At 44.6% G+C, this 13,558-nt stretch overlaps 1 protein-coding gene across 1 annotated transcript in view; it reads left to right on the top strand.

Annotated features, from left to right (window-relative positions):
- SHD (Src homology 2 domain containing transforming protein D) overlaps window positions 1-13,558 on the top strand; it is a 128,273-nt gene that overhangs the window by 30,803 nt on the left and 83,912 nt on the right. Inside the window, exons 2-3 of the mRNA XM_069649383.1 lie at window positions 8,303-8,435; window positions 8,699-8,929. Of these exons, the coding sequence (XP_069505484.1) occupies window positions 8,303-8,435; window positions 8,699-8,929 (364 nt within the window). The remainder of the gene's footprint in view (window positions 1-8,302; window positions 8,436-8,698; window positions 8,930-13,558) is intronic.

Raw genomic sequence — 13,558 nt, 5'->3', positions numbered from 1 at the left:
GGGGGGCTGCAGGGGCTATAGCCCTGGATAGAAGCTCTGGGGCTACAACCAAAAGGCTAGCTAGCCCCAAGTGCTGATAGTCCCGGCATTAGCGTAGCCCCCAATCTCTTCCAGACCGAGGAACGCCCCTGATTCTAGGCTATAACTCTACTGCTAAATCTATCCCTAACCCTGCCCCGTACTATTCTACTGCAGGATTGCTATACCTGCTTTTTATGTATTGCTTTATGCCGGATTCGTTCCGCTTCGATACCATGTAATAATGGATGTTATTACCCAATTTAATGGTACTCAATGTATCGACCTCCGAAGAATGAAAGGTTGTGTGATTTTGAACTTGCCTAGTGCAAACTGGACCCCATTGAAGCGGAGTGCTAAACTACCCAAGAAAATGGGTGCTTCAGGAAAAGCGCTCAGCAAATGCACTACTCGAGGAAAAAACATGAATCCATTAGTAAGAAACCTAGACGGACACCCTGCACAGCCATTGCCCAACAGTGCCATGTGCCCGCAGACACTGGGTCTGGCTGCCAACCGTAGGTCCTCGCCTACAGGATTCTCACTGTGGTGGTATATCGGGAAGTTATTAGACGGTCATAGGCATAGAGACACCTGCACTCCAGACTGGCCCAGCACGAAACTCTACCGCCAGGGTGCTTTCCTTGACAAACTATTCCATCTATTCTGATGCCAACTTCGTTTTTCCAATTCCAATTATTAATCCGAGAGCCGGGCCTTCCACTGAGATTGATTTCACCCGAATTTCAGCTTGTTTCCCTGGTGCCAGGTCATCTTAAGGTGCCATTCTTTTGGCTGAATCGTAAAAGGGCATTGACAAAAAAGTTGGGTCACTGGCTTCTCTGCCTTGAACGGAAAGACCAGAAAATCAAAAAGAAACAGTTCCATTGGTTAAACATTGTATGCATTTAGCAAATAACCCCCAGGATGTACAGGGTGAATTATTCGGGCTACGGTGCCTCTCCCAATCTATGGCCCTGGTCAAGGTTTGGCAGGGCTTTATGTTTGAATTAACAGTGAGAGGGATTTACTTGGTATTGCTGATGGATTGTTAATGTGATCGGTTGGGTAACCTTGGTAGTGACATGCTTATAGTTATTGGTGTAAATATGAAATGTATGGTTGAAAGAGCAACATTTTAAGATGTAGTCCGGGCTTTTTTGTTTTCATCTTCGGTTTTTATATGCAATGTAATTTTACATGTATATTTTATCATTACTAACGTGTTCAATTTGTATTATATTTGTTAACTTGTGAAAAGCTTGTAACGAGCTATTACACAATCAAAATACAAAAGAAAGCATGTGCAGAGCGAGCATAAGGGATATCGGGTGCATGAGTATGTAAAGGATTCCAATCGGGCGTCACACACCGGGCCAGGACTCTTGCCCTTAGCCTAGGATGTAGCACTCAATTAGAATACGTTTTCTTTATTTTCTATGAATTCAGATTGAGCTGGCACCCAACCCGTCTCACACCCCCTTTTACAAATGCCCCGGGTCACAATGGACCATGAACCAGGCCGGTAGATGGGAATACAATATTTATTTATTTTTAAAATTCAAATGAGATCACACAATTTTAATATTGGGCAGCAATTACCAATGGGGTGATAATTGCAGAATAAATGATGAAATACACTTAGTTTGACCTTCTACTATATCATATCCAAAGCACAAATGAATAGGAGCAATTTTACTGTTCGGGTAGATGGCACTCGAGTTAAGACTCCCCCCTGCAATGCTCCCTCAAACCCCAATTAATCGAATTTTGAGTGGATAGAAAGGAGCAGCAAGGAGTCAGGGATATTAGGCAGCAAAAAGAATAAATGAGGTAAATATGATTTATCACAGTATCAGGGACGTAATATCACTAGCAACTACAAGGCAAGATATCAACAAAGGGCATGCAGTTCCAAAAGCAACTTGAAATGAAAACACAGTGCAGCCAAATCACACGTTGAAAAGTAGCATTTTCAACTTTTTGCAGTTTTAAATGTCAAAACGTTTTTTTTTTTTTAAGTGTGAAATAGATAGAATCGGAATGCGGTTATTAGGATGGGTTATAGATGCACATCTCAGGGATAATATAGAAGTGAAAGAGTGGCTCTAGCTGAATACCTGGATGAGATTTTCAATGTGGAGGGAGATTAGGATTACTTAGAGTGGAACAAAGACAAAGTATCAAGATGAGGTAGGCTATGTGTGGCTATGCGATGGGGAAATACTCACAATCCACACTTGAGTTAGGTATTTGGGGCAGCCAACCGGGTTTCTGGGCTCAAAGGCTCTGGTCACAGCACGGTGGGCTCTCCTAACAGCAAACAGCTCGGTCTGTCTGGTCACTGGATAGCAAGGGTACAGCTGGCATGCAGGTAGTGGGGCAAAAAGCCAGTCTGGTCATAGGATGCTCCCAAAAGGGTACCACAGCTTTTCCCCCTAGTTATTGGGATTTTTGGTGGGGTTTCTGGATCAATAGTCCTGCTTGGATAGGGTCAGCTATGCTCTGGCCTGGCAGTAGAATCTGGAATATTGCAAAGTGAATGTGGAATATCTGGATACGCAGGCGCTGGAAAATGCAGAAGAGAATCCAGTTTCTGTGAGCTTCCCTCCCTTTATGTAAGTCGGGTTACATCACAGGATTTATTGGTGGGCGTGGGCAGAACTAAGCTAGACCTACCCCTAAAAACCGGATAGGTCAGCCTATGTTGGTCGCCTCCTCCAGAAGGGGACTCAGTTTATGGGGTTGTGTTTTATGAAGTACAAAGCTTTCCCAATTGTGGCACCTGTGCAAATTACATAGGCAGATTACATATTTCACACAGAGCATCATATTCCAACTCCCAGGTCTGTACGGCATTGTTTCACCCTCCTAATAATTTTTCACAATTTTTTGTGGGAACCGCTTCACTTAAAATTCCACAATTATAGATATGTGTACATATTATCATAGAGCATCTTTCCATTAATTTTTAACATTGCACCATATGTACTTCCCCCATGATTCCCATTTTCCCGGCATTTGTGTACCATACATGCTATAGACGGCCACAATATCTTGTTTTAAAGCCACAAAAATGACATTTAAACTTTTACAATACTGCGTTGTCCGGTTGTAGAAATAACAGTCTCAAAGTTTATTCATTAAAATAGTCTTTTGAGCCAAATGGGCTGGCCTTTCTCACCAAATGTCAGTTTACCCCAGGGTTGCCAGGGAGTTTGTCTTTGGAGCTCCTTCATTTGAGTGGATGGGAGGTGTCACTTCCAAAAGTAACATGTAGGTGTCCCAGAATATATTGTAGCAGGCTAGAGTCCAGACAGAATGTCTGGGCGAGCGTGTTACATTCTCCCCCTTGGTCCATTCAGAGCTTCCAGATGCTGGTCCCCTTGGGGGGGGGGGATGCAATGTCCTTTGAAACCAGGGCAGAAAAAACCTGTTTGGCTGGTTCCCCAGTCCCCAATGCATTTATTTATTTATTTAGTTTTCCTGAGCCCAAAAGGCAAGGCTGTTGGAATAACACATTATATTAGATTTTAAACAAACCAGCATTACATTTCTAGGGAAGGACAAAGGCCTTCTTCAACATTACACTTTTAAAACCGATTTTTTTTGCAAAAGCAAATTTTTACACGTGGTGAATTCTGCTGGGATGTCCCTTTCAAATTCGGTTTTCTCTTCCATCTTGATTCCAAACATTGTTTGCAGCCCTCGTCAGTTTCTCTTACACAGCAATCTGTTCAAGGCACAGGTCCACTGAAATTGACATGCACAGAGAGCAAGGGTTTCTTTTGAAGCGTTTAATTTTGACATTTTGTAGCATAAAAGTCAAGCGTCTTTCCGTACGGCTGAGAGTAAAGTTTCTGGTGATTTCCCAGATCTTGCCTGACACAGCCTATCATTCAGTGAGAAATGCTTTCTTTTGCTAAAGCAGAACTGGAATATGGCTGGGCATAGTTGGGCCTTACTGGATCAGAATGGTATGTTGTTTAACAGATGAAAAGAGCATCAGGGCGCCATCATTTTAAATGTAAAATATTTCCTTTTTCAAAGGTACATTTTTAGCTAGCAGCAAAGCAGTACTGCTTTTCAATTCTCTTCTTTGGTGTCCCTAAGAAAACACACTGGCAGCCTTTCTCGGTGTGCTCCCTGTTCCATCTTGCCCAATAGGTGCTTGGCAAAACAGTGCAGCCATCATTTGGTAGTTGCAAAATGCAGTTTTGATGCGAGGCAATGGTGCTCAAAGGAGCTAGTGCAGCCATTCTGCTGGTGACTGCTGAAGTGCAGCTTGGTGATGGAGGGGAATTCTGCTGAGTGGGTATATGTACCCCACCAGTAGCACGTGACAAGGCTACTGCTGTCAGATGACCCTGGATTCAATCCTGTTTTCCTTCTGGGCCGATGCTGGTCTAAGGTTGAGTCCACTTTTCTCTCATCCTCAGGCTGTGGGTTGGTACCAGACTCAGGTCTCTATGGCCCTAACTCCAGCTTGTTCTGACTCCAGTGTCAGGCAGTTGTGCTTTAGTTTTAGATTGCTCGAGTCTCTTTCTGGATTTCTTCTTATGCCACTGGCAGGTGCAGTCTTTTTTGCATTTGTCTGATCTCAGGGTTCTTCCAATCACATTTCCAGGATTATTCAGACCCTCTGGAGGGATTTGTCTCTGTTCGGATTGTACTCAGCCTAGACCATTGATTGTACTTGTTTCAGTGTTGCTATTGTACTGTTGTCGGTCTTTGGTGGTTGTGATCCAATGCTCCGGGCTGCACCAGACTCTGGCTGGTTTCTTCTTGGACTTGTGTTTTTAAAGTCTTCTGGTTCTCGGACCTGCCCTGGTTTACCCCTGCTACTCTTGTGGTCTTCCTGGTTATTGAACCCTCCATAGTTAGCGGTCTCTGCTTGAGGCCATGATTAGCCCTGGAGCATTCAGCAGGGGTATTGCAGATCAGTCTTGAAATCTCGTGAGGTGGGCCTGCACGGTCACTACGCCTGGAAACTGCTTGGGTTTGTCCCAGAGATTTTGAGATTAAGGCCCAATCTTAGAAGCTCACAGGCAGAGGCACCAGCGTTTATTGCATCAGAAGATTAATTTAATTGCAGTCTTTGGCTCGTTTTAGAGGAAACCCTTCCATATGTCACACATATGATTGATTGATTGGATTTGATTTTCATTTTTATATAGTGCTAAATTACCCATGGGCGTCGAAACGCACAGAGAGCAAAACAATTATGGACATAGAACAAAAAAGAAAGGGAGGGAGTCAAATTACAGCTGGGTGGAGGGTTTTAATCTGGGTCTAAGTTAAAGAGATGGGTCTTGATTCCCTTTTTAAACTCCATGGTAGATCTGGCCTGTCTTCGATGGATGGGAGTTTTGTTCCATGCCAAAGGAGCTTGTACATCAAATGTGGTGCCTCCAAAGCCAGAGTGTTTCAATCTGGGTTGAAAAAGCTTGGAGGTATCGAGAGAGCGCAAATTGCGATCTACCCTACGAGAGATCAATCGACTGGAGAGATAGGAAGGTGCCTCGGCATTGCAGCTCCTAAAAGTAAGAGTAAGAAGCTTGTGTGTGACACAATGCTTTATGGGGAGCCAGTGTAGTTTTCGTCGAGCCTCCGAGACATAGTCTCTAGGGGCGAGTTCAAAAACCGCTTGGATTGCATTATTCTGTGTGATCTGTAATGCATGTAGGTTGGCCTTAGAGGTGCCTGCAAGGAGACTATTGCCATAATCAAGGTACAAATTCACCAGTGCGTTGCAAGAAGAGACCTATTTTGCAGTGAGATGTAGGGACGCATGTGGTTGAGTAATTTTGAGACATAGCTGCATGAGGTTTTACCCGCAAGATCTGTGATTACATGCATACATTTACATCAAGAGTTATGCCCAGGGTCTTCACTGATTTCCCCACCTTGATTTTTTATTATTGGCTATGATGAAAGTATCATAGTCAGGGCCAAGTTTCTTAAGCTTGTGCCTTGTAGCAATGATGAGCAGTTCAGTTTTCTCTGCATTTAGTGCAAGTGAATTGGTCACCATTCAAGTTTGGATGATGGGATAGATGCAATTGGTAGCATTGGTGTCACTAGTGTGGTGTCTTGAGAGTTCAATTATGACATGGGCACCATCTGTATAATTGGTAAATTGGACACCCAGGTCTTCAAGTATGGTCCAAAGGGGCATGGTACATACATTAGTCAGGGTGGGGGCGATACATGAGCCCTGTGGAACTCCGCAAGTGACGAGAGTAGGGATGGAACTAGCTCTATCCATTGCTACATGGGCGTATCTGGGGGCAAGAAAAGATTCCATCCATTGGGCCGCCAGTGAAGAGCACCGTGCCTGGTCTATCAGTCTTTTGATGAGTAAGGTGTGATCAATTAGGTCGAACACCGCAGAGAGGTCAAGCAGCAGAACGTCATGGAGAGGTCAAGCAGCATTAGAAGTGCTGGGTTGCCTTTATCTACGATACTGGCAATGTTGGACCTGAGATCCAAGAGTGCCGTTTCCGTACCATGTTTGGCCCTAAAGCCTGATTGCTTGGGATTAAGGAGATGATGACTTTCCAAATGGTCCTGCATTCAAAGATAGGCCACCCGATCAAGTATCTTCAATAAGAACAGCACGTTTGTAATGGGACGATATGTTTTAGGATCGCTGGGGTCCATGGTTCTTTTTTTTTTTAAGAGAGGGGTCACCCAGGATTCTATGAGCTTCCTGAGAAGGTTTCCTTCTTCAAAAGACATGACAAGCCAGGTCTCCCATGGTGCCAAGATTTTGATGCAGCCTTTGAAAAGGCTGGATGGGCAACAGTCACTAAGACAGGATGTAGGTTTCATGTTGGCTACAATGCGGCAGATTTGATGTTCGGAAGAAGGATTTAAATGGAAAGGCATCTGGGAAGAGCCGTTCTTAGGAGATTGTGCTAATGGGTCAGGGGGGTGACTCTGTCCGCTAATGACCAGTGAAATAATATGGGCTGTTGAGTCAATAGATTGCCTATGCCCTGCAATTTCTAGATTTAACTCGTTGTGTATTGAATGACACCAGTCTGCATCCTTCTTTAAGGTGGAAACCACTTTGTACTTTCCTTCAAATTCCTTAAGAATGGAGAAAGGTTCACGTGAGTTCGATTTGGCGGCAGAGATCCTAGAATTGTAACTGTCAGACTTGGCAGTTATGATAGCCTGAGTCACTACAGAGCTTCTATGAGCAGAGAGATGCATAGGAGTGGGATGTTTTCTCCATTCTCTCTCAGCTTTACATGTTTCCTGCTGTAGGTTGATGATGGAATCATCAAAGCAAGGGTTGGCAGCAGTTTGGGTTTTTACTAAACAGAGTTTTTCAGGCGCGAAATCATTAACATTGGAAATAGCGGCACAGTGGGTCTGAACCCAATCCATAGTGTGGCCTGCTGTATGTGTCAGAGTGGAGAAATGCTGGGTAAATCCAAGGGAACTAAGGGCAGCTAGCAGAGAGATGGCACTGTTATCTTTTTCATTATTGCCCCATAAGTTGAAATCTCCAAGTGCAAATATTGGGGTATTGGCCTTGGAAATTTTGGTTATCAGGCTAATGAGTTGTTCATCAAAGTCGGGGGGGGGTCGGAAGGCGGGCGGTAGATAAAAATTACTGTCGATGAGTAGTTATCATGAAACTTGATCTTAGCTAAAAGGCTTTCACGTCTATCTAGAGCCTTGTGGGAATTAACGGGCAGGTTTAGCTGATCGGAGGTAAGTATAGCTACTCCTCCACCTTTACGAAGCAAGTGACCTGCTCTGAACATGGTGTACCCAGGGGGGAGGGCAATAGTGGCAGAGCTGGCGGTCTCTGTGGTGAGCCAGGACTCGGTGATGGCCATCAAGTCAAATCTGGTTTATTGTGTTACACACATAGCAATATGATCTATATTTTTTATATTGTAGGTTACTGTGTCTTTGGCGGTTAGGGGGACATCTCCGTGCTCAGTCCACACTGTGTCAAAAGTCTTCCAGAAAATCACTCCCTCATTGTCAATTTTTAGGATGATACCAAACAATCTGAAAAATCCAAAGTGTGGCAATCTTTCTGGTTGCGCGGCAGTACTGCTTGTTGGGGTCAGTGGGCGGAGTTTGCTATAGGCACAGGAACAGCTCACCAATATGGCAAGAATAATTGAAATCACCAGAACCGGTGATGTTTTGATTTAACAGAATGAAGAAGTAATTTAAGAAAAAGATGCGGCAGCAGGTAGCTCTTGGTTGGACTGGACTTGGGGAAACTAATGGTAAATAAACTCCTTCTTCACAGGTCACTGAGAACAGTGAGTATTCTGACCCCTTCGATGCGCAACATAAACTGGAAGGACGAGATGCGCAAGGCACACCACCACCGGAGAGCAACGGCTACATGGAACCCTATGAAGCCCAGCGGGTGATTGCAGGTGAAGTGCTAGGCAAATGGGAGAAAGGCGGCATCTCTGTAAGGGTGGCAAAGCTGGGGTCAGACTGACACATGACCGAATCCCACCCAGGTCCATCAGCCACCTTTATCCTAGTGGTCAGGCTCACCACTGTGAGGGGGGGGGCAGGCAAGGCATGAGCATGAGTTATGGTATGAACTATATTTGTTTCTGTCTCATTTCTGCCTGCTCACCCCAATGCTGCATTTTATCCTGATTAATTTGCCATGTTTCGCCTGACTCAGATTGTCATTGGAGAGGTGATCAGGAGCCCCAGGGCACAAGGAAATCCATCAAGACCTTGCAGCTGTATGACACCCCATACGAGGCCCACATCAGAGCCGACATAGACCCCGAGGTCAGCCTAGTGGGGCGTGGCCGGGAGAGCCGTCTACCGCAGGATGACGAGAGGCCGGCCGATGAATATGACCAGCCCTGGGAGTGGAAGAAAGACAACATCTCCCGAGCCTTCGCAGGTACATCTGTTGACCATGTCATGTGACATGATCTCTCTTCTCTCATTGGTGGGTAGAAATGTGAATAACTCTAATGTAGGCTTTATCTTCAAGTGTGAGCTCCGCTTGCTAATATCGACTCCTTATCTGGGGACACCGTGTTTATTAGTTCACATTGCAAGCCATTTAGTGTTGATTAAGGCTGGCTTTGTGGGTAACACAGAGTTAGTGGACATGGCAGCAGATACGGTAAACGCATGCACAAACGCACACGTCTATGCAAGTTCACCTTCTTTGGCAAGCAACTGATCAGGTCGCACCCAAAGCACACTTCCAAATATGGCTCTTTCATGAATGTTTTCATGCAGAAAGGAACGTGCAAAAAAGGTGTTTTTGCATTTGGGGGTTTCACAGGTCCACAAAAAACATTCTTCCAGGACGAAGATCTAGAAAAGGATCAACTTCAATTTTCTAGTTATTCAGCACACATCTAGTTCTTACATGGAACTGGTGCACGTCGGCAAAAAATAAAACTCTGTATCTGACAAAATAGTGATGTAGTGTGAGTTAAGGTTCAACTTGCAATTGTTGTGAGCTGGACTTTGTTTACATTAAGGAATTGGTACATTTGGACTGAGTTTTGGTATTTTGTCTTTGGCATTCCAATGTTTGTAGACCTTACGTTTTTATAGGTCGGAACCTTGTGTTTAAACAAGTGCTTTTATGCACTGATATGTATGTAAACATTCATTTTATTTTGTGTATTCATTGCTGAATTAAATGGCACCAACTTCAATGCCGAGATTGTTTTGTGGTGCCCTAGGAGGAATGCTGGGCGGTAAAGGGAGGGCAATGATGGAGGGAACAAAGAAAAGTCATTCCCATTTCAGGGAGCCTTCAGAGCAGCACAAGTTCAAGGTAAGGAGCAGAAGAGAAGAGCAAAACATGTTGGGTCTGAGAGCAACATGTCAGTGCTGAAACAAGGCCATAAATGCAGAGCAGGTAGGCCATCTTGATAAAAGAAAGACTTACAAACTGGGGGGGCAAACCAAGTGTCTTGCGCACTTGGGTGGAGTTATGTTACTTATTATGATGTGTAGCCTTCTAGATTCTATGGCCAATGGGCCACTGCGTATATCTGTTTTCAAGAGGGATTGCCCTAACCTCTTAATAGTCTGAGAGAAGAAATGTGTAAACAGATATACTGCGCTGAGCCCTTCAGAACTGTTGTGTTTCAAAATGTCATCATTAGTACATTATCTCAATATTAACAGATCCATACATTATCCTAACTAGGCCAACATGTGTTTCGACCTTGGAAGTCTTTTTCAAGGCAATTGTTATATGGAACCACCAATAATCTCGGGCCAGCAGGATCCTGTCAATAAAAGGTATTAATACCTTTTATTGACAGGATCACACTCAATAAATGGTATTAATAAATCAAATAATGGGTATTAATAAAAATAAATAGTATAAATAATGAAAGGTATTATTATCCCCTGGTGTTGAGTAAAAGAGTTGGAGTGTGACCAGGGGGACTGATGTGAAGACCCCCGCTCCTCCTTCTCGAGTGTTGAAGGTTCTAAGGAGAGCCAAGAGGAGGGAGCTATTCTCTGGACCAGTGGTGAAGTGGAAAAGACCAAGGGAAGAGGATTGCCCCCCCCCCCTCCCTGGCACTTTATAACCAGGAAAGGTTCGGGGAGGGAGTCATCCCCCCCTAACACCAAGACGGGTGAATGATGTGAATACACTTGAACTGATAGCAAACCTACCACTCTTAGAAGGCAAGTGAAAACCAATTAAAACTTTAATTTGTGCACCCCGTTGAAACTTTTGTTTGTGAAATGTGGAAGGAGCTTTAGTTATAAACTTTGAAGAGACCTTCCTCTTTCACTTTCATTTGAGCTTAGCGTAAGTGTACTATCATTGGACATTCTGACACAGGCCCTAGTTAATTGGGAAACCCGACTTAGCTTTAGGGATAGAGAGGTATGTTCCCAACACTTTTTTTGTTAATAAATGTTTTTATCCCAAAACATGCCATGTGTCCGAGCCTTAGTTCTGATCCCTTACATCTGTTACGTCATCCCTCAAAATCCCATTGGCTAATCCTGTACAAGGAAATATCCCCCTACATTCTCAAAACCCATTGGACACGTTGACAAAACACAATCCCCTTCCCATGTTCTTCCTTTTATAATAAGTCATGACATTCTAAACATAGTCTCCTTATTATCTAAAAACAATTCAATGTATGCCTTGCCCCATTTGGTATGAACCCTTTAACCCATTACGTGATGTGCAAGACTTTTACAAGAACACTTCAAACAAGAGGAGGGAGAGAACAAACAATCATATTTTTGATCAAGCAATAAATATCTTATACTCCCAAAAGTGCTGGTGTCCCATGTTTACTCATTCTATTGTTTACTCATGCTACATTCCTTCACGTTACCTTAGTTGCGACTACCATCTCAGATCGTGCAGCCTCCGGCACACATCCTGCTTATCATCCTAAGAGACCAAACAAACCGATAAAACACTGGAAAACTCTGCTTTCCAGCACCCCTTCCATGTGTTTTATTAACTAACCCCATTTTGACTCAGCATTTGGCCAGATTTACCAACAAGACTCAAGCGACACCATAGTTCTACTATCACTTGCGCAACGTGAACCTCTTCCCTACGTTGGGACATGAAACATGATATTACATATGATATGGCATTTATAATGCGCCTATACACAAGTGTTTAAAGGCGCATCCCAAGAAAACACAGGAATGCTTGGAAGGGTGCCTAAAAAAGATGCATAGGCGAAATATTATGGACAAAAAACAGATGTAGTAGGGTGGTGGCCCGTGTGGAACATCGAGAAGGAATGAGACAGACAATGCATTATTCATCCCTGTGGTAATTGTAGACCACAGGTATATAAAACAGACTGCTCCTTGGAGTTGTTAGTAGCAGAGGGAGGAGTGTGGAAGAGAGGGTCCTCCCTCAAGAGAGTTGAGATGTTTTTTTTAAGGGAATTTTCAAGCCACCCATTGTGGGAACAGATTTAATGTTTGGGGTTGGACGTTAAAGTGATTGGGTGAAAGAATTGAGAAGGAACAAAAATGTAAGTCAGCATAAGGAGGGTGAGAAAGAGAGAGGTTGAGGAAAGGTCATGATCTCAGTGTGTCGGAGGAGTGTCAAGAGATGGAGTCAGATTGGTAGGAGGGTGCCAGGCCATGAATGCATTTATAGATAAGAAGAGGAAGTTCACTGGTTGCTCATAGATGGTCTCCCAAGCTGGAGTTGCGGTGGGTGTGAATTGGGGAGGGAGAAAGTATATGTGGACAGCAAACCTAATTACCTTGTCCAGCACGGTGGGAGAGAAAAGGGGTGTCCTGCAAGTTGGCAGGGGCAGTATTCCACATAGCTGAGGGCAAGGGTAGAGATAAGGGTCTTAGTGGAGTTAAAGGTAAGATGGGGACAAGTTCAGCGGATGTTTAGGAGGTTAAGGCTGGAAACTGCACCAATGGGGGTGATACTTTTCTGAAGTTTCAGGTTGCCGTCTATGGGGACCACCAGGTTGCGAAGCTTGGGGGATATGATGAGGGTGTCACAAGGAAAGCATAGAGGAGAGGGGGGAACAGGAGAGGGAAGGGGAAGCAGCGAGATATGACTTTGGTGTTTGAGGAGTTCAGCATGCGAGAGCGCGGTGCCATCCAGTGTGTATGGAGGTGCGATGGTCAGTTATTCTGGATGACACCTCCGGGGAGAGAAAGGGGAAATCTGGGGTGTCGCATGCAAATTAGGTGGTATGAGAATCTAAATGAGGTGATGAGCCTAATTAGTGAGAAGGAGCAGAGAGTGCAGAAGACTGGACCAAGGAGAGACTGTGGGCTTCATTACACGGTAGGCGGTAAGGGATTACCGGCACTGGTAAGGGCACCGGTGCCAGTAACCCCTTACCGCCCTACTACAAGGTCCCTTAGCAGGACCCTCCCCTACCAGGCGTTATGGAAGGGACTCGCCAAGGGACTTCAGCGCTAATAACTGTACCGCAAATTGTGGTACCGTTATTAGCTCCTTCCCCCATTCCCATTGAGCCCTGTGGCGGCTCAAATGGGAATGGGGAATGGTTCCCAGAATGGGGACTTACCGGTCCCGCCAATGTCGGAATGACCGGGTAAGTCCCCATTTCGGGAACACGGACCCGGAATGCGGTAAGGGGGTAGCCATGGCGTAATAGCGCCATGTCTACCGCCTACCGTGTAATGAGGCCCTGTATCTCTTTATTGATATTCGAAATCTGAAAAGCAAGAATCACATTTTTGCCCTTGTGCACACAGTCAATGTCTGCCAGCCTAGCATATGCCTAATGTCCGGCGCCAATGGTCTTTGAACAAAAAACTTTTTAGAAGAAAATGTCTTTGAACGACTGAAAATGAATTGCAGGCTTTTCAGGCCCCTATTAAGCAGTTGGATTGTTTGATCTTAGGCCACTAATAGGCTGAGCTATGGTTTCTGGAGCCGTGACCTGGCTGGAGCCAGGCAGAATGATTCTGCTGTGGCACAGTGAGATCTGAAACAATGGGGAAGGAGCGGAGGTATAGTATCAGGCTCATTTTGTGACCAGGGGGAAAGCTCCCAGAAAGAGTG

The sequence above is a fragment of the Ambystoma mexicanum genome, chromosome 1p (genome assembly GCF_040938575.1).
Source record: "Ambystoma mexicanum isolate Mex_15411 chromosome 1p, UKY_AmexF1_1, whole genome shotgun sequence".
Classification (NCBI taxonomy): Eukaryota; Metazoa; Chordata; class Amphibia; order Caudata; family Ambystomatidae; genus Ambystoma; species Ambystoma mexicanum.
The sequence above is the reverse complement of the archived record's forward strand: the minus strand, read 5'-3'. Positions and strand labels throughout refer to the sequence as shown.